The sequence below is a fragment of the Misgurnus anguillicaudatus genome, chromosome 18, assembly GCF_027580225.2.
Source record: "Misgurnus anguillicaudatus chromosome 18, ASM2758022v2, whole genome shotgun sequence".
NCBI classification, from domain to species: Eukaryota; Metazoa; Chordata; class Actinopteri; order Cypriniformes; family Cobitidae; genus Misgurnus; species Misgurnus anguillicaudatus.
The window spans coordinates 32,454,027-32,481,047 of NC_073354.2; the positions used below are offsets into that span (position 1 = coordinate 32,454,027).

A 27,021-nucleotide genomic window follows, 5' to 3' on the forward strand; every position below is an offset into this window, starting at 1 on the left:
ATGTCAAAATTATTTTATATGAACCAAGAGAAACCATTACCAGCTACAGTAGCGAGAGTCCGCTATATGCTGCTCCTGTATTTATGTAATTCAATGGATTCAGTGATGCGGAATGACTTCGGGACATTTTTTAACTTGATTTCATTTGGCTTGTCGTGTTAATTTAGCTTATTCTGCCTCCCAAGTATGTCCTGTATGTTATTGTTTATCATGTAAATAACTGTTTATATTACTTTAACATGTACAGACACCTATTCAGTCTGCTGTTCGTGCTATTGTTTAGTTGAATAACTTGCCTTTCCAGATTAAATGTCTGTTCTTCAGCTTGGATTTTGTGAAATAATTTTCAAAATAAACGCGACGTATAGTCCAGGGTGACTTATGTTTTTTCCTCTTCAAAATGCATTTTTGACTGATGCGACTTATACTCCGGAGCAACTTGTAGTCTGGAAAATACAGTAACTGTATTGACATTAACTAACATTAACAAGACTTAATACATGCTAAAATTGTTCATTGTTTGTTCATGTAAGGAAATGCATTTAATAATGTTTACATCACAAGCTTATTGTAAATTGCTACAGATATAGAATATATTGATGACAATATAGATTGCAGTATTAATTTAAAAGGGACATATCATGATAATCTGACTTTTTCCATTATGTAAGTGCCTAAATTGGGTCCCCAGTGCTTCTATCAACCTAGAAAAAAGTAAAAAAGTTTAACCCAGTAACGTTTTGGTAAACCATTCTCTGCAAGCATGTGAAAAAAATAGGTCATTTAAATTTGGCTCCTTTTGTGATGTCAGAAGGGGATAATACCGTCCCCTTAATCTGCAGCTATCCAACCACGGCACTGCCATCTACAGCAGAGATTAGCTCATTTGCATTTAAAAGGACACACCCAAAAATGCCACATTTTTGCTCACACCTACAAAGTGGCAATTTTAACATGCTATAATAAATTATAGGATATATTTTGAGCTAGAACTTCACATATGTACTCTGGGGACACCAACGATTTATTTTACATTTAAAAAAAGTCTTGTGAAATGAAATGTACATTTATGCATTTGGCAAATGCTTGAATCCAAAATGACTATTAGTGTATATAAACTATGATGTCATTAATGTCAATGATACTTTAACTTGATAAAATCTATAATGCATGAAACTCCATTTTTTCTGTACAGGTGGTATTTTAATCTTTGCCAGTCCATTCACGGTGGGCATACAGGTTGTCCAGAAGATGCTGCTGTGTGTCGCAAGCATAGCAATGGGAAAACGGAGACCCTGGGTCGTGTCTACACACAGACGATGGAGGCTGTTAATGGTAAATTAACAGGGTGTTTTTTCAATCTTTTGTTAGCTTATTATTACTTTGTTGATGTCACACCAACTTGTTTTTCCTTAATGATGGAAGGATCCTTGTGAATTACTCCATGGGGAACAATGTGTGTGGAAATCAACGACCAGCCAAAACTATCATCCAGCTGAAGTGTGGGAGCACAGTGGGTCATCCGAAATTTCTGAGGAAAGTGCAATGAAAGAAAATTGACTTTGTTAACATTAGTTAAGGCATTAGCTTACATAAATTAACAATGAAAAATAGTATATAATAGTACTAAAACAGCATACATTAATCTTAGTTCATGTTAATTTCAGTATTAACTAATACATTTTACAAATTCATAAGTTAATGTACAATAAAGTAAGGTGGTGAATATTTGACTTGGCATTAACTAAGATTTAAAAATGCTGATAAACTATATTTCTCATATGTTTTAGGGAGGATAATGCCGCTTGTGAGTTTTGGGTGGAGTGGGAGACTCGCTTTGCTTGTGCTGTAAAGAAGGAGGAGGTGGAGATGGTCAATGGAACCATCAAAATACAGGAGACAGGAGCCACGTTCAGCTTGGGAGATCTGTATTATCGGTGTGTAACCCTTTCTCATCAATCTTTGCTTCTCAAGGAATCAAATTATCCTGTCATTTCCAAGAATTTGATGTGCATTGAAAACATACTGTCATTCTCAGAACTACAAAACTTGGTTTAAGATGTTTTTAACTCTTTCCCCACCAGCATTTAAAAAAAGAAAGTTGCCAGCCAGCACCTGCATTTTTATAATTCTTAAAATGTCTTCTTTAAAAAAAAAAAATCTTATTGTCTTATCTCATTTCGGCTGTGTGGTGCGCATGTATGCGCATGGTGTGAAGCGCATCTGCGTTATTCTCGGAGATGTTTTATCAGCTGGCTAATTATCCTCCAAACAGTGAAGGTCCGGATCACGGCTTTCTCATTGCGGCCGTGTGGCGCGCGTCCCCGCTCGCGGTGTGATTCTCCGAGATGCACTTGACGGCATTTTGTGCAGCAATTTTTATGGGGGGGGGGTGACCTAGTTAAGGCGGTAGAGTTTCCAAGTTTAAGCGGGCCGCCTGAACAGAAATTTGCTGCGGGAAACCCTGACATTTCAAATATGGGTAGGTTTCTTTATTTTTGTAAAGGACTTTTTATAGATATCAGAATCAAAGCGATGATCAAAACATACACAAAGTTTTGACTGGTTTTGGATCAGTGAATGCTTCACTGTTTTATAAGTTGGGTAAGAGCACCACCTAGTTGGATAATAGTAGAAATATGGATTTTAGAAATATATAATTCTGGCCTATTTCCAGGCGCTGCGTAACAGCATTGCGCCTCCTGCAGCCATGTTACGGCAGCAAAGTCCTTGATTATTACGCCAGAATGAAAGTATAGTTCCTAGACATATCGGCCTAGAAAATCACAACTTTTAATTTTCCGTCAGTCTTAGTATACGGTGTAACTACAGAAGAGTTGAGTTTTTTACAGTTACAGAAGTCTTTGGTTATTTTTGAGCGCGATGCTAATGGTCTAATCAGATTCAATGGATTATGCTAAGCTACGTTAAAAGTGGTACCGCCAGACCCGGAGATCAGCTGAATGGATTCCAAAACTGTAAAAATCTAATTTTTAACTCTAAGGGGGCTGGAAAATGAGCATATTTTCAAATCCCTTTAAAGAGCGTGGAATGATGGGAGTTGTAGTTTTCATCTTTAATGTCATCAGGAATGGATCTGACAGGACTCACAAATTATGTTTATGGATGATTTAATGAATAAAAGTTTTATAACTCTTATGAACAGAGGTGTTACACTGGTAAAATCTGCAAATTCTCAAAATTCAAAAATATTTGGAATAATTTTAAAGGGATACCAGGCAACATTATCATGTTAAACCTGTAAGACCCAAATATATAAAAAAACTTTGAAAAAATTGTTTAACCTTTTATATGTTGTTGCAGGAGTCCTCTAATGCAAAAATCATTGTTTTTTTTTTACATTTTAGTAAGTCTTTATGGAAATGTTGTAATATTGCCGCATTGGGCCTTTGTAGCAGAATTGCTGTCTGTCTAAACTAATAACATCTAAGAGTTACTCTGCAGGGTGTACTGCTTATGTACCCCAATAATAATATCCTATTTATCCATAAACATAATCACACAATACATAATCACCAGACAAAACCATATTTTTATGAAAAATCATTTATTATAAAAATATGCTCCGTTTGTATTTACAAAACCAGATAAACTGAAAGAAAACTGGTATTTACTGTGTTTAGCTGTGTTTACAGACATGTTCAATGATAGTAATCCTATTTTGTTGTTTATGAAAACTTCTCTCTTTTGGAAAATGTACTCATTGGTGTTATCTGTCAGAGCCGTGATCATGTCTTCTGCCGCAAACCTTCGGAGGTACTCCAGTGGAATATAAAAGGAGGTGGCATCATTAGTGATGCCAGTAACAGAAATATCAGTCTTGAGACTAATAAAATCCTTTTTCAGACAGTAATACCCCTTTAATGGGGCAAGCTCAGTGTTCATGAATGGCTTGGTTTTGTTGGGGTCATGTCCACATTATCATTAAATAGACAAAGTTTTTAATTTCTCTTTTATAGTTGCGAGGCATCCCCACATTCCTCCTCATCAGTTATATCTGAGTCCCACTTCAAAGTCACTTTTTTCAAATGATATAGATGATATAAATGACATTATGCAACATTGTAGATAAGACGGTCATGGCTGGTAGAAGTCTGAAATAAAAAACACTGATTTTTTTCATGCTTATTAATCTTGAAGCAAATCATTTCCAATCACATTTCTACATTTCAAAGGATTCACCCATTCCACAGAATTCACCAATACTGTTTAGGAAGCTTTTTGTCCTCTATTTATAATGCTAATATCACCTACACCCTCTGCACCACATTCCAAAACATTATCACCTGACTGTCATGCAGAAAACAGATATTTGGGCAAACAAAGCCCAGACAAGATAACAACAGTTCGTTTTTATGACAGTGTCTTTGAAAGCATTTACTACCAGCCACTAGGAGGAGGAAAAAACTCTGTAATGAGGAAAAAATGACTCGGACTTGCCTGGTATCCCTTTAAGTACAAATGTGAACATAATATCCGTTTAAAAATATCCATATAATCCTTTGCTAGTAGTTTTTGGATATTTTAATGCAAACATCTTACATATTGTGCCTTTAAGGGTACAAAGGGAATGCCTTGTGACTTTCCAGGAAACCACCCTAAACTTCTGCATCGCCCCACCTTTGGTTTTCTGCTGAGATCTCAACTTCTCCCAATTTATGAAATGTACCTTTTCTTTCCAAAGTTTACACAATGCCACAGAAGACACTCGTCCCAACGGAGACCATTATATCTACCACATCCAGCTGTCAGGGATCACAGACAGCTCCATTTCAAAGTGCCTTGGCGCCAATATCTGTCAGGTCAAGATTAATGACAGTTACGGACGAAAAATTGGCTCCTCCAGCAAAGCCAAGTATGTTGTCCAAGGTAAGAGGAAACTTTTAAAGGTGATTCAGTGTTAAAAGGGACATTTCACAAGACTTTTTTTTAAAGATGTAAAATAAATCTTTGATGTCCCCAGAGTATGTGTGTGAAGTTTTAGCTCAAAATATCATATAGATCATTTCTTATAGCATGTTAAAATTGACACTTTGTGGGTGTGAGCACAAATGTGCCGTTTTGGACGTGTCCTTTTATATGCAAATAAGCTGATGAAATGCAAACACTGATCACCATAATGGTGTTTTGATGAAATTGAAACTTAATTGTGCTGTCAAATATTTTCTCTCTCTCGACTAAATGGCAGTGCTGTTGTCGGACAGTGCAGATTAAGGGGCGGTATTATTAAAATAAGACATCACAAGGGGAGCCACATTTCAATTACTTATTTTTTACATGCTTGCAGAGAATGGTTTACCAAAACTAAGTTACTGGGTTATTTTCACATTTTCTAGGTTGATAGAAGCACTGGGGACTTAATTATAGCACTTAGGGGGGTCAGCCGCAAATTCGTGTGAACTGCAAATGCACAAAAGCACCATTTGCACGTACCGCGCACAACGCTCAATTCGTGCCTTTTGGGCGAGCTTCACGCGTGAATGAGGTGGAAACTCGTCTTCCGCGCCGCTGACCTCCTGACGCGAGTCAACGCATCTTCACATTCAATTGACATTGAAATCACTCACGCTTCACTCACGCTTCTACTGCGATTGGTGTAAACGCAGCATAACTCTGGGGGATACTGTAAATAAGCTAAATTCCCAAAATGTGGGCGTGTTCCTTTAATAGTTTACGTTTTACATGTGTTCCCTTGAGATCGAACCCATTATCTTTGAATAGCTAATATAACATTCAACCAATTAAGCTACAGGATTTTCCTTCAGGAACACTAATGTGCACATGGTACAGAGTAGACATGATCAGGTGTTGTTTGTTACCAGGTGGAAATATTGAGGTCGACGTACCATCTGAATCTAAATGTGGCCGTGACCATACCAAGACCGTGCTTTCGACCATCCAGTTCCACTGTAGCCCTACAGCAGGAGAGGGTATCCCAGAATTCCAGCTGGAGACTGATGGTTGCGGATATCTGTTTGTTTGGCACACTTCCAAAGTTTGCGACTTTTTGTGAGTATCGCTCATCAAAATATTTTTATCTGTATACATTTGAGACTTTACTCCGACTTTGATAACGTTGTTGGTTGTCACGCAGTTCAATCATAGACCAGAGCATTAATGATGGAGGGGAGGAGTCTGGAAGTTTGTCTGGGAGGAGTCAGGCTTTGGGGGCGGTGCTTAGCCTCTTAATGGTTGTGCTCACGGTCTGTTTGCTTGTCCTGCTACTGTACAAACGAGAGAGGAGGTAAATATTAACCATTCCTTTACCTGTTTTAAGATACATTAGTTGAGTCATAAGTTTGTGCACTTTGCATAATGTCCAAAACTTTTTTAAGGTGCAGTGTGTAAATTTTAGCCGCATCTAGTGGTGATGTTGTGAATTGCAACCAACTGAGCTGGTCCACTGCTCACCTTTTGCTTTTGAAACACTTAGAGACGCTGCGGTAGCCGCCACAGGACAAACAGGTCATCGTTGGAGACAACTTAGTAAAAAAGTTTGTCTGTTAAGGGCTTCTATAGAAACATGGCTGCACAAAATGGCGACTTCCATGTACAGGGACCCTCTGTGTATGTAGATAAAACGTCTCATTCTAAGGCAATAAACACATAACGGTTCATTATACAAAGGTCTTCATACACCCCCTGATAATAAAAAAATATTAAACTAAAACAATGCAAAGCAAGAGTGCGTACTATTGAGTGGACATTTCTACATAACATGTATTTGTTTTTAGGCAATTAGTTATGCAGAAAGTTTCAAGTTGCTGCAAGAAAGGAAATACAGTATCTTACAAATATTCCAGGGTAATGTTTTTTTATATATTTTAAAATAAAACTAGTATATGCATTTGTGTGGATCTCCATCTTACGTTTCTTTATCTCGCGCTCTCTCTCTACAGATAAACACAGATGAGGACGGCTGTGAAGATGAAATGGAGTGGCTGATGGAAGAGACGGAGACACCCTCAAGAGAGCCGCAACAAAACGGCCACATCACCACCAAACCTGTCAGTGCCGATGCTCTGCGATCCTTCTCCCTGGACGAGCAGGACAGCGAAGACGAAGTGCTTTCGGTCCCGGGGGTCCGAATGGCCCAGAAATCCGTATCGTCGTCTTCGAGGCAGCGGCTGGCTTTGCTGAAAGCAGAGAGCGATGAAGACCTGGTCGGGCTTTTGGACGACACGAGGAGCAGGAACATGATCAGACACAAACCACAGCCAGACCCGGACGACAGCGATGATGATTTAATCAAAGTCTGAGGGCGCCGGGCAGCCCGACTGAACTTTTGAAAGTCTGTCAATTGTTTCGTTGATCCGTAGCTGTTTTTCAAAAGGGAAATCTATTTATCTTTCAGTCAAGATTCATTTACTTAATATTCAATGCCTTCCTTGACGAAACCTCGCTTTTGTCTTTTTGTTTATTTATGTTGGTTTTCTATCGGTTCAAATGAATGATGTACAGAAAATTATTAAATGTGAATTTATTTGGTCGCCCGCAAACTTTCAGAAATGGACTATATTGATTTTTTTATTGTTATTTAAAGTTTTGGGGTAATGTTGTTTTTCAGCTCACTGGATAATGCACTGTTCGATTAAATAATGATGATTGTGGCAGGTACCTTTATAAATTAAACTACAATCAGAAGCAGTATTTCACATATCTTGAGCTTTGTAGCACTAAGAGGAGATTGACGAAGTTCATATTTAAATCGCAAGACAACAAATTGTCACGTTCTATGTTTGCGTTTTGCATTGGTTTCACCTTCACGCTGACCCGGGTGTAATGTTCAAACATCCATCTGTCTTTTTTAAATAGGCGTTTTATACAATGCTATAACCGCCACTGCCATGCATGACAGCGTGAAAGTGTAGGTTCGACGACTGCAGGGTTCTTTTATAGTTGTCGTTTCTCGGGAAAATCAGAGGAAACACTTGTTGCAGGCAGTTTGGTTTTAGTCCGATTTGTTTGCTTTATTTTTAATTAAGTTGTTTTTTTCTCTGTGATGATGAAATCAGTGCCTGAAAAAAGCCACTTCGATGCAGGCTGAATTCAGAAAGCACTTTTAAGTGCCATTTAATCACCGTTTTATGTCGACATTATCTGGCTAAACTTCGTTGATGTTCACATGAACTTGTTTGTCCCAACTTAATATTTGCAGAATATGTCATTGATCCGTTTCAGCTTTGCTTTAATGTCCAAGTGGCGAAATAATACATTTTTAAAAATTGACAAAGATGCATAACTACATTGGACATCGAAGGGGCTTTACGAAAATAAGACATTCTAGCTGGAATGTCTAACGTTGCAGTGGAGGTTCAGCGGCACGTATATTCACTGCACCTTGACATGCGTTCCTCAAACTGTTTGTATTTTTAATAATTAAATGCTTGTATTTCCATCCATCAGTGTATTCTTTACATGTATAGTTGCCAAATAAACCCACACCAGTTCTGTATGTCATAACCCGCTGCTTCTGAAAAGGTTTTGTTAAGGTACAGCAAGTCTGAAAGTCTGTAATACTTTTGCACTTTGGTGGACGTAGTTTTTCCGTCCTTTAGGACTGAAGGTGGACGGTACGCTTGATGGCCTCTCCCCTCCCCTTTGTAAAAATGTCTACTAATGCTGTATGGGTTATCATATGGTACAGTTTTGTAAAACATTTAAAGATCATGGGGTCCGTAACTCGTGCTTTTTCTGATTTGAGGCTCTCTTCTCATTTGTCATGTTTTACATCATTTGGTTTTGCTATTTAATTAGTCTGTGCTGAGATAATCTGGCATTTATTTCAATAAAATTGATCAGCTCCTCAGCATGAATTCTTTGTGGTTTTGCTGTCATGGTTTTACTGTATGAACAAATTAATCATTTGTAACTGTTGGCACTGTGGATGTCAAGTGGTAAGTTCAAACTAAACAAAAAAAGATCCACAGGACTGATAGTAGTTCGTGATTGTGAAGATGTCCCTGTCCTAAATGGCACACTTCATCTGGTCTTGTGGATTTGCAATGACCCCCATGTGTCCGTTAAGTCCCATTTGTCATTTAAAGAGTAACTAAACCCTAAACCAACTTTTTTTGGTTAATGATCTGTAAGAATGATGCTTTATTAGTGCTGATTAATTTTAGTAAGTTTTTTGATATTTGGATATAAAGTGTTTCAATACTACAATATATGGTGTAAAAACGTCTGAGTGCTGCCCTTTTCATGTTGAATGGTGGCTACTGCAGTTGAATTTTCCTATTGGATGTTGGGTCCAAAAAATAACTCATGACGTAAGCAGGTTCAAGCTCACCACACACTTGGTACGAGCTTAGTTCGTCCCCTCTATCTCCGTTGGGATCTGACCACTTTTCTTGCATTTTTCAAATATTGCCAGTGGGTGGAGTCAGGCTCTGACCAGGGGTTTAGTTACACTTTAATGTTTCAAAAGGGTGCTCAAGGGTGCCCCCTTTTCAGTTGATATGTGCCCTTGATGCATGCTGTCCCTTAGCAAGCTCTTGTGCGAGCTTTGCAGCTGACTTCTTTCCTACGCACCATTATGGTCTGTCCCAAATGGCACACTCCAGACTTGTGGACTTCCTCAGAGTCCACACTTGGATGACATCATGTAGTGCAGACCTTACGAACCCTTGATGCGAGTCCTCGAGGGGACACCAGAGTCGTATTTTGGGACAGACTCGAGTGTTACGGCGGAAATAGGAAGAGAAGCTGCCCATCAGTGTGAACTCCTCCCATCCGTCGTCTGATTCGTCATATTGCTCTTTCGCAAGGACCTCTAGGTTGGTAAAGAGCGTGAAGCCTGCAGCAGTGCGGGCTTCGCCGCAGACCACATCAAGGGTGCAAAGGGGCGCTGATGAGCACACCTCGGACCGTAAAAAGGACAGATGGGACACCCTTATAGACTCGTAGACTAAGCAAGCACACAAAATTTATGGTCACGAGAGCCTATGTCACGAAAGTGCGGACTTGTAGGAAGACTGAGAGTGTCCATATTTGGGACTGGGCAATGTCTTCAAGGATTTTTGAGTTATGGGATCAAACCCTCAAATTTTGCTAAGCTCATATAACCATTGTGCACCTTAGCAAGGCATTTTTACCCAAGATCCTTCAAACTAGTGTTCAAAGTTGCCATAGGACAAGAATGGGGATTGACCAAACTTTTATGAAAGGTTTTGATCCACTTCAAATATTGACTAGTGTATTTCAAAACACGCTTGGAAAATAATTTCTTATTGCACCACTTCAACGTCTACAAATACACATATTTAGGTTTTGGTTAAACTAGTTAAACAATAGTTTACTACTGTAATATTACATAATATTGTATAAGAACTCAATGAATGAAATGTTAATAATACAATGACAAATTCATAACTCTGTGACGACTGATGCCACTTCTATTAAAATTTAACTCTGTGGGCCCCTATGTTGTTTTGACGCATCATTGGTCAGTCACATCATGAATGGATCAAAGGTCTACCTCCTCTCTTGACTTTTGATCAGCCAGTGTGGGTATATACTCTGTCCTAATACTGTGCGAACCTGCTGACACTTTTGGGTCCTTTACCACCACGAATACTTGACTGTGATCATGACCACTTTCGATGACATCTTAGAGGAAATCGGCCAGTTTGGTCGATGCCAAATTCGAATAGTTGCCCTTTTCTGTTTAGTCTCCATGCCTTTTCCTTGCGCCTACGTGGGGATTGTGTTCCAGGGCTTCACCCCCGAGCATTGGTGCCGTGACCCGGGTGTCAGTGAAATCAGCGAGCATTGCGGTTGGAGTCTTCAAGATGCACGAAGGGTCACTGTGCCCCTGGTGAATACCTCTGTAGGTGTGGGATACAGTCAATGTGAGAGATACAACATAGACTGGAACTCCACCAATATTACCTGTGACTATCCTGAAGGTGACACCAACCAGGCCCAACATATTGCATCGCCTGTGAAGCCCTGCACGGATGGTTGGAAGTACGACTATGAAGGGAGACAATCTTTTGTCACTGAGGTAAGTGTTGGGATCACAAACAAGAGCTTTCTTAGTGTGATAATTTTGTCAAAATCAATTATAACGAATAGAGTAAGATGTCTGCCTGATGTGTGTTACAGTTTGATCTAGTGTGTGCAGACGCCTGGTATGTTGACATGTTCCAGGCATCACTCAATGTTGGTTTTTTGGTGGGCAGCATTACAATTGGATACCTGGCTGACAAGTATGGCAGAATTTTTTTTGCAGGGTTTCAATGTATTGTGGACTCCCCCTTTCAATTTATGGGATGGGCTATTCCAGTAACATGTATGTGGATGTCATACTATGCTATTTTTTGTAAACCAATTTCATTGCACCAGTTAGGTAGGACCCTATATTTGTTCCAGCATTGCATTATTAGTGAGGTGCATAAAAAGTCTTGTGTGAAAGTGTCTTGATCTGAACCCTATTCAAGACTTGCCAAGCCCCATCACCATTTCTGTGTTACGACCAACCTCGGTGACTGACTTCACTTGATGTTGCTGCCTCAGAATGGAAGTAAATCCTTGCAAAGTTGTAGCAAAATCTTTTTTAATATTTTATGGATTTGATATTACCTTTATGATAAGACACAAGCACATTGGTACAGTTGGACACTGATGTTGGGTGATGGGTCCTAGTAGGTTCTAGTCCTAGCTTAAACTAGAACAGGTCCAAGTGGTTATGTTTACCAGAATAGTTTTTTGTACACAAAAAATAGGTTGTTTCAACCTATGGTTGGCTATATTTTGGACGGGGCCGGCCATTGGGTTGTAGATAAGCATATGTTGTGTTGTTGTTACCCAACCATGAGTTGAATCAAACGGCCCAGCATAGGTTCATTTATAACACACAGGTTGGTTCTGTCCAGTATTTACCCAACCATGTCTTACAACAACCCAGTTTGTTGGGTCATAAATGGATGGACCCAGCCCGTTAGGTGAAATTAGACCATTATGGGACGGTTTCCCGGACAGGGCTTATCCTAGTTCCAGACTAAAATGCATTTTTGAGCTGGCTCAATTTTAAAAAATCTTGCACTTACATATCTTAACATATATCAGTGCCACTGTTCTGTCTTAAAATGCACATAAGTAATTTTATTCTAAGGTATGTTTGTAAAAACTACTTAAATGTTTTAAAATAACTAAGGCCTAGTCCTGGATTAATCTAAACCCTGTCTGGGAAACTGCCCCAAAATGTTTATATTTGACTTAACAATAGATAAAACAACTCAAAATTTTAGGTTAAACCAATCCAGCATAGGTTAAATTACAAACCAATTGGGTTGCCCTTTTCAGCCCAAAGCTGTTTTAAAAACATTCCAGTATTTTTAGGGTGGTTTGTCCGTATTTGCTTTGCTGTTTCAACCCATAGTTGGGTCAAATATGGACAAACCCAATTGTTGGGTTTATAAATAACCTATTCTGGATTGTTGTTACCCAACCATCGGTTAAAACATCATTTTTTTAATAAACCTCTGCTGGGATGTTATAACCTATGGTCGGATCATATATGTACTTTTTTGGCTAAATTAACCTAACAGTTGGGTTTGTCCAAATTTTACCCAACCATGGGTTTTGGCAAACGCAATAATTAGAAGGGTCTTGGTTTTCTCAATCCAGAATTGGGTCAATTATGGACAAATTCAATAGTTGTGTTATAAACAACCTTATGATGGATTGTTGTTACCAAACTATGTGTTGAAACAACCAAGATTTTGGGTTGAAATCAAGCCAACTGTTGGGATTTGTCCCTATTTGACTCAACAAAACTAAACTGTTATACTTTTAATAAGCAGGTACAGTTTGTTCAAAAGGGGAATAAATGTTTCTTTAAAATACATCAGTAAATAATGTTCGCTTTGTTTATAAATATTGGCACGTATGTAATAAATTTCAAATAGTTTATGCCTAATTGACATTTGTGCTTCTTTTTATAGAATCGGTAGAATGAAGAGTTTCATGCTGACCAACTTCGTCATTGCAGTAACAGGAATTCTGGTTGCCACGTCCCCCAATTACATCTCCCTGCTTGTGTTCAGAGCTTTATATGGCTTTGGAGTGAAGGGTGGCTGGATGGTTGGATATGTGCTACGTAACGTTTTTAAATCATTCACTCATTTTAAAAGATGTCCGCTTCTCTGTGTGCTATTTAATGGTGTTTCTTAATCCTATTAGGAATTTCAGGCTTATTCGTTACCTGAAACACAAGTTATATTATAAAGATCTTGTTTGATCATTATTGACTAATATGTGACCAAGTTTGTGGCCTGTCAAAAAATGGTCCCAAGCTGTCACTGGGGTAGCTGTCACAGTACTCTTTATAAACTCCTGGGATGTTTCAACCCAACAACCCAGAATAGGGTTATTTATAGCCCAACAGTTGGGTTGGCCATATTTTACCCATGTGTTACTGTTAGGTCATAATAATGTATGTACCACTTATATGTATGTTTGGTATTTTTGCTGTTTTGGGATCAAATGCATTTCATTATCACACTCTTGTTTTCTTTACTGTAGTCACAGAGCTGGTTGGAGTTGGATACAGGAGAACAGTGGGTGTGACCTATCAGATGTTCTTCAGCCTCGGTCTTCTGGTACTTGCTTTACTTGCTTACATCATCCCAAACTGGCGCTGGTTACAGGTGGTCTTCACCGTACCTTACATCTGCTTCTTATCATATTACTGGTGAGACTTGTGCATGAGTACAGTTATGTACAACATATATAGATTTTCATGTACCTATGCTAGTATCCCAAAATTGTTAGTCAAAGACATTTACATTACATTACATTTTACATTTGTGACCCTGGACCACAAAACCATACAATGTATATTAGATTGAAACGATACATTACATTACATGAAAACGTCTCGGGTTACGTATGTAACTGTTGTTTCCTGAGAAGGGAACGAGACGCTGCGTCTCCCTTGCCATACTTCCTGCGTCCCTGTAATGCCGTCTTTGGCAATATTTCAGATAGCGATATACTTCCTGGCTCCCGCGTCACCCTGTCTTTGTCATTAAGCCTCACCATTGGTTGAATTTGATATACACATTCAGAAGCACTTACCCCTGGAGGTGTCCCCAAAGTGTCACCGCAGTGACGCAGCGCGAGTTCCCTTGAAAGGGAACTGTAACAATGTATCTTAAGAGGTAACACGATGTAACCTTGCTCTCACTTGAAATGTGTCCCCACATTTAGTCCTTGAATTTGAGGGTATTGGACCTGGAAAGTCCTTGAAAGGTCCTTGAATTTGAAGTTAACTAAAGTGTGGGAACCCTGCAAACCACATATCAATGGAAAACTTAAAAAACAAGTTAAGCTTCTGTAATTCTGTAGTGTTAGTGTCATGGAAATAACAAACATTAAACTTAAATTGCTTATAAGGTTTGTCCCTGAATCACCAAGATGGCTTATCTCCCAAAACAACAAAGCCAAAGCTTTGGAGATCACACAAAAAATAGCCAAAGAGAACAGGAAGACACTGACCAAGAATATTGAGGTACATCATACATTCATGCTGTTTCTAGTCAACATAACTAATATGTGTAATTCACTTTAACACCTTAATTTATCTATCAGTCATTGGAAGATGACAGCACAGACTCTTCCTCATCCGCTTCCTTCATGGACTTGATCAAAACTCCCAAGTTGAGAAAGTACACTTTTATTTTGAGTTTCAACTGGTAAGTTTGATACTAAAACCAAACAGATTTTATATGAAGTAATATATTTAAAAAAATCCATAACCTCCATCGTATATTTTTTTTAAGGTTTACCAGTGCTGTGGTTTACCAGGGTCTCGTTATGAGACTGGGAATCGCTGGTGGAAATGTCTATTTGGACTTCCTCATATCTGGAATTGTGGAATTCCCAGCAGCGTTCCTCATCCTCCTTACTATTGAGCGGATCGGCAGACGGCTTCCATTCGCAGCCGCAAATATCGTGTCCGGGGCTGCCTGTTTAATCACAGCATTCATTCCGGACAGTAAGTCTGCACTTAAATGCATGATGTCAAGATATTTTATTTGTATTCGCTTTTAACAATAGATAATTTAAAGCAGCCCTATAGACAAATTATGCTTGTATAATATATTGATGAGCCAATATACACTGCAAAAAATAACTTTTTTACTTAATATTTTTTAGTAGAAATATATAAAAATTCGGTAACAACTTTACTTAAAGGAGTGTTCATAAGACTGACAAAGGACTGTTAAGTGTCATTTGTTCAATTATGTAATTTTTAATGCAAAGATGACTTTATGACATCTTGACATAAACCAATATCATAACATTACCAAGACAACATAACTTGTCATAAATCTTTCAGGCAACATAAATTTTGCGCCACCACAGAACTTGTTCTTCCTCAAACAGAGGGTTCTGAAATTTTCGGACATGGAAGAAAAACTAACAAAGAAATGTAAAGAAATGAAATGTTTTTGCAGCAAAATAAACCAAACTCTGCATGGTGTTTGGCTTAACCCACCATTGCGCTGTTGTTGTTTCCATTTAATTTTAGGTGAATCTGTCTCCAAATGCTATAAAATATAATTTTATAAATTTTAATTAGTGGTATTATTATTATTGGATGATTAACTTTTATTTTTATCACACCATTGTGTCCCTGAGCAAGACACTTAACCCCCCTAGTTGCTCCAGAGGCGTGCGACCTCTGACATATATAGCAATTGTAAGTCGCTTTGGATAAAAGCGTCAGCTAAATGAATAAGCAAAAGCAAAGCAAATTTCTCTTAACACATGGAGGAAACTAAAAAAAAAATATTTACGACGCTGTTATTAAACTGCTTGACAGACTATTAACACTTAATGACATTTTACTGACAATTTAAATTTGTACCACTGTAGTTGAGGTCAAGAAAAATATTTACGACGCTGTTATTAAACTGCTTGACAGACTATTAACACTTAATGACATTTTACTGACAATTTAAATTTGTACCACTGTAGTTGAGGTCAAGAAAAATATTTACGACGCTGTTATTAAACTGCTTGACAGACTATTAACACTTAATGACATTTTACTGACAATTTAAATTTGTACCACTGTAGTTGAGGTCAAGAAAAATATTTACGACGCTGTTATTAAACTGCTTGACAGACTATTAACACTTAATGACATTTTACTGACAATTTAAATTTATACCACTGTAGTTGAGGTCAAGAAAAATATTTACGACGCTGTTATTAAACTGCTTGACAGAGTATTAACACTTAATGACATTTTATTGACAATTTTAATTTGTACCACTGTACTTAAGGGTCAAGAAAAATATTTATGACGCCGTTATAAAACTACTTGACACAGAGTATTACTACTTAATGGCCTCATGACACCCAATTTCAAAACCAACCACTACCAACCAATGACAGTTTAATCTAATGTTAACCCATAAAGCTAGGTAGTTTCTTAAAGAACAAGTTCGGTATTTTACACTTAAAGCTCTGTTTTCAGATTGTTCATGATGAAATAGAACGGTTTTGACTGAAATTTCGACATGTGATGCTGCCCGAGAATTTTCGGGTGTTTGTTGTATCACCTCCCACCTCTATAATGGCTGCATAGGGGCACTGGAACAATCCTTACTAAAATGCATTAAACTTTCGTCTACAAAGATGTGAAACTCACAGAGTGATCAGGGGTGATCACTGATATGCTCACACAAACATCGTTTTATCGTAGTTTTTGTCCAATTCCATTGACACTTATTAGATGTGCTGTGAGGTACAGTATTACTCCGCCGCCGGGAACTCTGTTTGTATTCTTGCAATTGGCAAAGGCGGATTATCGCCACCAATTGGGTTGGAGTGTCTATTATTCAAGCTCTCAGCAGAAGAATATACGTGTGTGAGGCACTTGGAAAAATAGGTCCACAAGTTTACAACGAATGCTAAAACAGCTGTTGGAAAGCATCTTTTGCAGCGATGTTTGTGTGAGCATATCAGTGAACACCCCTGACCACTCAATGAGTTTCACGTCTTTGTAAACAAAAGTTTAATGCATTTTGGGAGGGATTGTTTCGGTGCACCTATGCAGCCATTGTAGAGTTGGTGGGGTGATACAACAAAAACTGAAAATTCTCGGGCCAGCGTCATATGTCCAAATTTCAGTCAAAATCGTTCTATTTCATCATAAACAATCTGAAAACAGGGCTTTAAGTGTAAAATACCGAACTTGTCCTTTAAATGTTATGTATTTTGTCTAAAAACTAGACTTTACTTTCTTTGGTGATTTTGCTCATCAAGAAAATTAATGGTTGATAAGAATTTTTAGATATTTGTACTGAAAACAAGATAAAAATACAGAAAGTCATTTTTTGCAGTGTAAAGTTGACTGTGGCAAGGGTAAACTTCTCTAGATGTTTAGGTAGTGAAGGGAAAACCCTGGAAAGAGCTTAGCTTGGGGTTATCTGGTTCGATTATGTGTGTTGTGTAAGTCAGGGTTTCATTGACTAAATTTAAAGATGTAATTGTTTAATATGTTAGCGAGTCAATGTTTAAGCTATAAGATAAAGATTAGTTACCTTTGAAATTTAACACATGTGACTGCAAGGAAGCTGGCAGGGGTTAAGCTGTAGTTGGCAAATATGTGACCCTGCCTGTGGAAATCCATCTAAAGCCAGTTTTTGTGATTTTATTATCTTACGTAAAAGAACCTTCAGTGAAAATATAACCTTGGTATCTTTAAAGGTCACGTACTTCCTGATCCCATTTTTTAAACCCTAGTTAATGTGTAATGTTGCTATAATAGCATAAATAATATCTGTAAAATGATAAAGCTCAAAGTTGACTGTCAGGCGATATATTTTCTTTAACAGAATTCGCCTTTTAAAGCTTACAGCGAACAGCCAGTTTGGACTACAGCCCTCTACTTCCTGCTTTAATGACGTCAGTTAAACAGTTTTTTGACTAAACCCCGCCCACAGGAATACGTCAGTCGACAGCTAAACTAACTGCAAGCTACGCTAAGTAAATTTTGTGAAAAATACAGCGTTTTTTACACGTGAAACATGAAAACATGTTACATTGCGCACTGTAAACACAATCAAAGCTTCAAAAACACATAAAGAATGGGACCTTTAATATTGACTGATTGAAATCAATGTGAAGTCAATGCTAAAATCAAACTTTGATGCTTCCTAATTTCAAAATTAGATTGAGATTTAGGGCCAATCCTATTTCTCTGTCTTACCCCTTCCCCTACCACTTCGTCTTACCCCTAGCCCTTGTCCCTCAAAACCAAGTGTTAAGCGCTAGGGGTGAAAACATACCCCTATGAAATGAGACACCGCTTGGTTACGGTTACGTCATCATACATCGTCGTTTGCTGGCTGCAACATCACCAGACGCGACAAATGTTGATCACAAACTTCCAAGATGCCGAGTGCAAGTGTAAGCGAAAGTGAATCAGCCGCCGAGTTTCTTCTGGCGTCCCTGTGTGATACAGGACGGTATACGTAAAGCACGTACCGATGTCTCCAAAGCAAGTAGTGTTATGCACTGATATCAAACGAAATGCGCTGCTAACGTCAATGGAATTTAGTTAAAACTGTAGACAAGCATGCAGTCCATTCATGGCTAGTTAGAGAAATACGGGAATGTTGTGCAAATCAGCAAATACAGGAATGTTGTGCAAATCAGCAATGTAACGTTAGCGTAGCAAACTAGCGAAATTTTTAAACATTTAAATTAAGAACATAATTCAAATATATATGAACAGGACTGTGTAGAGCACAAAACAAGACGTTAGTAATTTTTTAATTAATTATTAAGCCGAAAATACTTACATTTATGGGACGCTCTGGACGCCATTTTTGCCGGTTGCGCAGTGTATTCTGGGTACCCCTTAGTTTCAAGTAAGCTCGCGGAAATTCTTGGTTTTAAGGGGTATCTACCACTTGCCCTTAGCCCTACCCCTTGATCAAAACGAGAATTGGGATAGCCCTTACTCTCACGTGAACGTGCAAAACTAAGGGGTAGGGGTAAGGGGAAGGGGTAAGACAGAGAAATGGGATTGGCCCTTAGCCTGGTTTTCAAAGACAGGGTCACAGATACAAACTGGAATCCAACCCAGATGAATAAAATAATGCAGACAATAGCTGGTAAACTGTTTAATGCTGCATGGTTGGTATATGGGGCGGCAGTGGCTCAGTGGTTCATGTAGGTTGTCTACAAACCGGAAGGTTGGTGGTTCAATCCCCGGCTCCACCGGACCAAGTGTCGAGGTGTCCTTGAGCAAGACACCTAACCCCAGCTGCTCCCGATGAGCTGGCTGGCGCCTTGCATGGCTGACACCGCCATCGGTGTATGAATGAGTGTGTGAATGGGTGAATGTGAGGCTAATTGTAAAGCGCTTTGGATGGCCATAGGTCTGTTAAAAGCGCTATATAAATGCAGTCCTTTTACCATTTACCATTTATAGGCTATGACTGTAAATAGTTTATAACATGTACATTTTGGCAATATATGTATATTTGCTTTGAACTTTTACAGGTATGTTCTGGTTAAAAACCACTGTTGCTTGTATCGGCCGTCTGGGTATCACAATGGCTTTTGAAATGGTAGTATTTGTGAACACTGAACTGTATCCCACTGTTATCAGGTGAGTTATACTAGAAAGTGACCCTGTTTAACCTTCATTGTGTATTTTTAATACATTAAAGCCACAATGTGTACGAATGTCCAAAAACGGCTTGCACAATGTTATATATTTCATGCAGTTTTTTTCATGCCTATTTTAAATAATGGCTCGTTCCTTGTCATTGTCACCTATCAATGAAGTAATAGCTGTGCTATCCTCGATTTCCGCTTTTAAGTAGAAACTACGGCAACGCGTTTGGACAAATGCGGAAGTGGTGGTTACACTGCAAAAAATGATTTTCAAGAAAACTTTTTTTAGTATTTCTGTCTTGTTTTCAGTAAAAATATATAAAAATTCTTAAATCAAGATGCTTTTTCTTGATAAGCAAAACGACTCAAGAAAATAAGTCCAGTCTTTAGACCAAAAATATCCAATTTAAGTGATTTTGTGCATAAAACAAGCATATAACATCTGCCAATGGGGTAAGCAAATTCTTCTTGATTTTTTTCTTGAATTTAGTGTTTAAAGGGGACAGAGAATGAAAAACCATTTTTACCTTGTCTTTGTTGAATAATGGTAGTCTACCCGCATTCACGAACATACAAAAAGTGCTAGACATTCTAAACATCTCAGTCTCATAGAAATTCCTCTTTTAGAAATGTCAGACAGAAAATGGCCCAATCTGAAAAACTGATGCTTATGACATCACAGGCATCTCACTGCCCCTCCACTTTAAAATAATTGGCTACATTTTTTGAGTGGCAGAAAAGTCAGCCAATCAGTAATGAGATTGCAAGTTAAGCCAGTAGGGGAAGCCAAATAGGTGCAAAACCACTTGTTTAAAATCCCCCACCCTAATAGAGCTTTCTGAGAGAGGTTTTTAGGAAGCTTCTAGGGCAGGGGTCTCAAACTCAAACTGGCTTGGGGCAATTTCTAAGACAGACATTTCATCGGGGGCCACAGAGCTATTTTAACGTTCAAAAAAGTACAATATTTCTGTAAATGTCATGTTTACTTTCTATTATTTAATGTATAATAATACTTGAAAATATACAAGCAGTGGTTTAATCTTTTTAATATACATAATTTTAAAAAGTAGCCTAAGTAAATCTTTTCGTAACCTTATCTTAACTAAGACCTATTATAACCTTGCACTAAACTAACAAATTTAATTCCTGTATACATTTATAAACTATTATAAAAAATTACCACCAGTAAGTGTTTCTGTTTTGATTTATTTTGGATTCTTTTCAGTCATAGTATTGACATTATGTTCTTTGTTATTTCAGTTTTAATTAATTTTCTATTATATGTGGGAAATTATTAATAAGTGAAAGTGATCCCATAACTTTTGAATGGGTAGTCAATGTTACATAAGCTAGTTGGACAAAAAAAATAATAATACTGCTCTGTGTGTAATTGAATAGTAAGCTACATAATAATATATTATACATCATTATATATAGCAGTATACATACTTTTATCTTCTGTACATCTTTTATCTTTTCTTAACCTGGGCACTCGATGGCTCTTTTCTTATCTGTAGTTTAAAATGTGTTGCATTACGTACGGCTCTGCCTCCATGCGGTGTCTCCATTAGAAGCTGTTACTTGTTGATGTGAATCCCACCGCAGCTCAATCTTTTCTGAGTAACAGCTGATATACACCCGGGAGTAACAAATCTTCTCTGGACAAACACTACAAAGTCCCAACCAGATTAACTGATTGCATGGTTACAATGATATGATTGACGCGAGGTTCAGTTGAGGAATTAAAATCCGATCACGCATTCCGTTATCCTCGACATCACGGAGCGCTCGGTTCATGCCTGCGTAGCAACGGGTGATGCGACCCACGCCACGGAGCGCAACTTCCGCTCTCGAGCACTTTGGAAAGTAATGCTTTGACTCGTTAACGCGTTGTTAGACGCGACATGTAAACGAACACTTGAACGTTTAAATCAAAAATCAAACGAATATAAAACAAAGTGAATAAAAATCTTTCTGCAGGCCAGATTATATTATATTTTTGAAAGGTGACGCGGGCCGCAGATAGGGGGAGGGTGGGCCGCAAATGGCCCGCGGGCCGGGAGTTTGAGACCACTGTTCTAGGGCATTACAGACCCAAACCAAAAATTTTTTGTCTACATGTCACATCACAGAACAAGGATAAATACCCCGTTCAATCATTCTATGTCACCTTTAATAAAAATGTACAAGATTTTTTTGCTTACCCCATAGGCAGATTTTTTGTCTGTTTTATGCATAAAATCACTTAAATTTGATATTTTTGGTCTAAAAACTAGATTTATTTTCTTGGGTCGTTTTGCTCATCAAGAAAAAGCATCTTAATTTAAGAATTTTTAGATATTTTTACTGAAAACAAGACAAAAATACAAAGAATTATTTTTCTTGAAAATCTATTTTTGCAGTGTATACAGCATCTAACATGCAGCTGTTGTGCTTAATTCAATATGATGGCTTAAATAATGCCATTGACCGTTCAGGAAATAAAATATTAATCTGTGAACATGATTAGTGAATTCCATACACTGCAAAAAATGATTTTCAAGAAAAAGAATTCTTTGTATTTTTGTCTTGTTTTCAGTAAAAATATCTAAAAATTCTTAAATAAAGATGCTTTTTCTTGATGAGCAAAACGACCCGAGAAAATAAGTCTAGTTTTTAAACACAAAATATTACATTTAAGTGATTTTGTCCATAAAACAAGCAAAAAAATCTGCCAATGGGGTAAGCAAAAATTCTTGAATATTTTTCTTAAACAATAAATTCAAGAAAAATGTGCTTACCCCACTGGCAGATTTTTTTTTGCTTGTTTTATGCACAAAATAACTTAAATTTGATATTTTTGGTCTAAAAACTACATTTTGCTCATCAAGAAAAAGCATCTTAATTTAACTTAACTTAACATCTTAATACTAAGAATTTTTTTATCTTGAAAATCATTTTTTGCAGTGTATGTCTCTGGATGATGAAAACAACACCTCGTTCCCCTCTCCCAATCCTACCCCCGAACCCTAAACCGAAGAATTCCCAAGATTTTGGCTGTAGCTGTATCCCATCTAGCCCTTTAACAAACACTGGGTATTAATGATAGACTTTCATATGTAAATGATGAGTCAGTAATACTGTATCATGTCTCTCCTTGTAGAAATCTGGGTGTATCAGCCTGTTCCACATTATGTGACATTGGAGGGATTGTAGCTCCATTCCTACTCTATCGGCTTGCTGTCATCTGGATAGAATTACCTCTCATCATTTTTGGTACCAACAAGTGTTTTTGTCTGTTTGTATCTGCGACGTTCATGTTGGATCACCAAATATATTGTAGTATTGTAAAACATTGATCACTATTCTTTCTAAAACAACACTCATATCGACAGCCCTAACCCTTACCCTAAATCTGCCAATGTAATCAGAAGGCAGTGATTGGTCAACAGGAATGTTTTTCCAGGAACGCATGCGGATTTAAGTTCAGCAACGAATTGTGCAAGTCACCCCGAGCCATGTGAAGCAGTGACATTTATGTTGAAGGAATTGGAACTCTAAAAGACAATAATAACCTTAACGCTATCCATAATGTTTTGCTAAACACAATCAGAGTTCAATTTAACCTCTTTGGCCTTTCACCTCCCATTTGAAAAAACTCAAAAACGTTATACCCAAACTAAAATAGATACAGTTTATGAAGCCTTTGCCCTAAAAAAATACGTTTGGTCTCATTTAAAAGCAGATACTTGGATGTTTAATAATATTCTGGTTCTTCCCAGCTTTGTAATGCCATTAAATGGTGGTCAGCATTTTGAGGCTACAAACTGTCAATGATGATCAGAAAGTCAATATGTAAACTTTTGGACAGGGTAACTAGTGTAAATTGGCATTATTTTATTTTAATATTGTATTTTTTCATTTAGTAATGTTTTTCAGAAGCTATAAATGTTTTCTAGAAGACAAAATACTAACAATTTACAATGCTACGTACACACCAAATGCTTGGCATCGTGTTACTAGATTCCTTGCGGGATTTAACTTTGTGATAAGGGCTGTAACGATTAATCGCGTGTCCCATTAAAAATACCTGTCTGAAATGCGATTCTGTGTTTCATGCACAGCTTGTGATCAGTAGTAAGTCCTTATCAATCTTAAATCATTATGAGTCGGAGTCGTTTATAATGTGCATTTAAAAAAGCCACACTCGTTAAACAAAATCATTCAAAATATTTGTATTATCGTGAAAAGACCTGAAACAAAAGAACAGCGATATAAATATTCTGGTAGACATTTCCTGGAATAGCGTTTGTCATGCTACTTCTTCTGTGGCACAAAGGGAGTTTCTGCACGAGAGCGCCCCCTGGCTTTGGGATGTGCCGGGATTTCACTGTAATTGATTCAAATTCATTCATTGAGATTACACGCATTTGCACGGTTAACCGTTACAGCCCTACTTTGTGTCATGTTAATTTTTTGCTTGAGTTTAATATTTTCAACTTGCGCGAAGACGCGTTTGAGGCAAATAGCATGTGTTTTTGCTGCAAACGCGCCACCCAATTTGCATCGCCCCACGCGAGTTTGCGTCTATTCACATCTTTTCATTTACTTTTTAATACCGACCAGATACAATACTGATTTTGGCGGTAACTTTTTTTTAAAATGCCGTTAGCGTGTTTTGGAACCAAACTCTTTATTTGTTTTTTTAAAGAAATCTTTTATGATTCTCCATAGTTAGTAAATATTTTTTATTTTAGCTTAGCCACGTCAGATTGACTTTTGAAATATTTTTTTTTCAAGTCACAAAACACATTTGACAACCTAAAAAAATTAACATATTGTTTAAAAAAAAGGTATAAAGATAAAACTTTATAGTCAATGTCATATTAACTTAAATTCCCAAATGCTGTCGAAAGGGGGTGCTGCAGCAATCCTCCGCACCTCTACTACTTTGTGTCATGCAAATTTTTTGCTTGAGTTTAATATTTTAAGCTTGCGCGAAGACGCGTTTGAGGCGAATAGCATATGTTTTCGCTGCAAACGCGCCCCACGCGAGTTTGCGTCTATTCGCATCTTTTCATTGAATTTGGATGTAATCTTCTCACGCATGTCGAGTGTGTGCTTGGTGTATATGCCCCATTACACTTACCTGACTTTTCATGAATTTTCTTGAGCATCACTGAATGTTTGTATAGTTGCGTATGCGTTTCTTGATCGTCCTCGATATGAAAAGACAAATCTTAAAGTCACAATAAATATTTATTTATTTATTTTTAGGTAACTTTTAGGAATAATGTGGTATTTATTACAATTGCTATGATACCTGGGTTGGACCAGGGAAAAGATTGCAGCAATTACCAAATAGCAACATGATCCGACTGCAAACAATTCAAACTCAAATCAGTTCTCAATGGAAGTCCCGCCCTACCTTATTTCATTTCAGAAGCCGTTTCACTCGGATATACATCGCCACGGGGAAAATAGGATAATTGCTGCTTCCGTTTCATTGTGACTTTTACATCATACATTGATCATTCATTGATCTTTAATATCTCGATGTGAAGTTGGTGAAATTGAACTTTTACTCTCACAGGTGCTCTTGCGTTTGTGGCTGGTGGACTTGTTCTACTGTTACCCGAAACCAAAGGTGTACCTCTTCCAGAAACCATTGGTGATATTGAATGTCCAAACAGGTAAAGTTATTCGTCCTCCATATTCATCATAGTTACTTTGTCACACTGAATAATTTTTTTCTTTATTTATACAGCAACAAAGAAAACCACCTGAAGAGTCAACAGATTGAGAATCTGCTGTCGTCTGATGTGTCATCTAACAAAGATGATACAACCGTCTGAGAGAGAACACAGCAACCTCTGTAACTGCATTATTTAGTGATTTATTCAAAATATGAAAGGAAATTTAAGCAATATCACCAGAGTCACAGATGCTCTGATTTTCCAAAAAGCTGCTCTTCACTCCTCTCATTCCCCAATGTTCACGTACTGTGGACTGGATCATCATGAATGCAGACAAGAGGAGTGATACAAACATATTCTTGGGAACGTATTTTATAAGGGGTGTGCTGGGGGCGGGGCTTGATGTTGTGAGACAGAGGGACATAAAACAAAATACTTTTTAGGGGGGGGGTCTTTAAACAACAAAACACGTTTTTATATTTGAAGAGTTTGGTTCCAAAACACAATAAATCCATTTTGACTAATTTCGGTAAAAATGTGTTTTCTATACCTATTCTATATAAGTGACAAGATCAAAACCACTATTTTCTGTTACAAACTTTCACATAGCATCTTTAGGTTATAATAATATTAAAAATTCAAATCCATATTTTGATTTTCAAATTTTTTATAAAAACTTTTTTTACGCAAAATGCAATAAATCTATTGAATCAATATATAAATGTGCATTCATCTTTGCCATGTTATATTCATTTAGTTGACTAGTGGTATACACTAATGCCATTAATGTTTATGTTTTTAATCAATCAAATCAGCTGTAAAATGTTTTGGTCCTGCTCGATTTTTATTGACTTTCGTGGAAAATAATAAAAAGTTTTTCATAAGATCCCCTGGGGTCAATGTGTTAGCATGACAGAAGCTTGATGCTGTCATGTGAGAACAAGCAACAGCCGGCATTTTTTCCTTCGCCCGAGTGCCTTTCGCGTAAATTATTACATTTTGATGAGTTACGTTTCTTCCCCACTACAGGTTTAATGCCATTAAAGTATTATTTTGTTTGTTGTCGAAGTACAAAGTAGATGAGAAAAAAACAGGATTCCGTGTACTCAACGCGCCGCCATTTTTGTTTACAATGCGTGGCATGGTGCGCTGTGATTGGTTGAGCGTATTTATTGCATTCTGCAGAGAAGAAGGACTGGCGTTTATTGCATTTTGGGAAAAAAGGGAGAAAAGAAGACAGAATAACACGGCGGATCTTGGGTTTTGCGTAAAATTAAGAATTTACTTTTTATACCGACCAGATACAATACTGATTTTGGCGGTAACTTTTAAAAAAAAATGCCGTTAACGTGTTTTGGAACCAAACTCTTTATTTGTTTTTTTAAAGAAATCTTTTATGATTCTCCATAGTTAGTAAATATTTTTTATTTTAGCTTAGCCATGTCAGATTGACTTTTGAAATATTTTTTTCAAGTCACAAAACACATTAGAAAACCTAAAAAAATTAACATATTGTTTAAAAAAAGTAATAAAGGTAAAACTTTATCGTCAATGTCATATCAACTTAAATTCCCAAATGCTGTCGAAAGGGGGTGCTGCAGCAATCCTCCGCACCTCTACTTCCCACAGCCATACACTGTAAAAAATACTTTAATATGCCTTGGTATTTTTTGTT

General features: G+C 37.5%; 2 protein-coding genes across 3 annotated transcripts in view; both read left to right on the forward strand.

Moving 5' to 3' along the window:
- igf2r (insulin-like growth factor 2 receptor) overlaps positions 1-8,837 on the forward strand; it is a 50,035-nt gene extending 41,198 nt beyond the window's left edge. Inside the window, exons 40-47 of the mRNA XM_073856324.1 lie at positions 1,196-1,329; positions 1,413-1,540; positions 1,795-1,937; positions 4,706-4,890; positions 5,844-6,030; positions 6,116-6,265; positions 6,756-6,825; positions 6,921-8,837. Coding sequence (XP_073712425.1) covers positions 1,196-1,329; positions 1,413-1,540; positions 1,795-1,937; positions 4,706-4,890; positions 5,844-6,030; positions 6,116-6,265; positions 6,756-6,825; positions 6,921-7,280 — 1,357 coding nt within the window. The 3' untranslated portion in view covers positions 7,281-8,837. The remainder of the gene's footprint in view (positions 1-1,195; positions 1,330-1,412; positions 1,541-1,794; positions 1,938-4,705; positions 4,891-5,843; positions 6,031-6,115; positions 6,266-6,755; positions 6,826-6,920) is intronic.
- Positions 8,838-10,499: 1,662 nt separating this feature from the next.
- slc22a2 (solute carrier family 22 member 2) lies at positions 10,500-26,571 on the forward strand. 2 transcript variants are annotated; one of them, XM_055185477.2, is made up of 11 exons: positions 10,504-11,029; positions 11,131-11,234; positions 12,972-13,126; positions 13,552-13,720; positions 14,425-14,539; positions 14,620-14,723; positions 14,811-15,025; positions 19,555-19,663; positions 22,814-22,926; positions 25,244-25,343; positions 25,418-26,571. In XM_055185477.2, exons 1-11 carry the CDS (start codon positions 10,613-10,615, stop codon positions 25,503-25,505), a joined length of 1,689 nt encoding a protein of 562 aa, XP_055041452.2. In that variant the 5' UTR covers positions 10,504-10,612; the 3' UTR covers positions 25,506-26,571. The 2 variants fall into 2 exon arrangements, with proteins under 2 accessions (XP_073712436.1, XP_055041452.2); XM_073856335.1 differs by lacking the exons at positions 22,814-22,926; positions 25,244-25,343; positions 25,418-26,571 and adding an exon at positions 22,618-22,768 and having other exon boundaries at positions 10,500-11,029.
- The last annotated feature ends 450 nt before the right edge of the window (positions 26,572-27,021 follow it).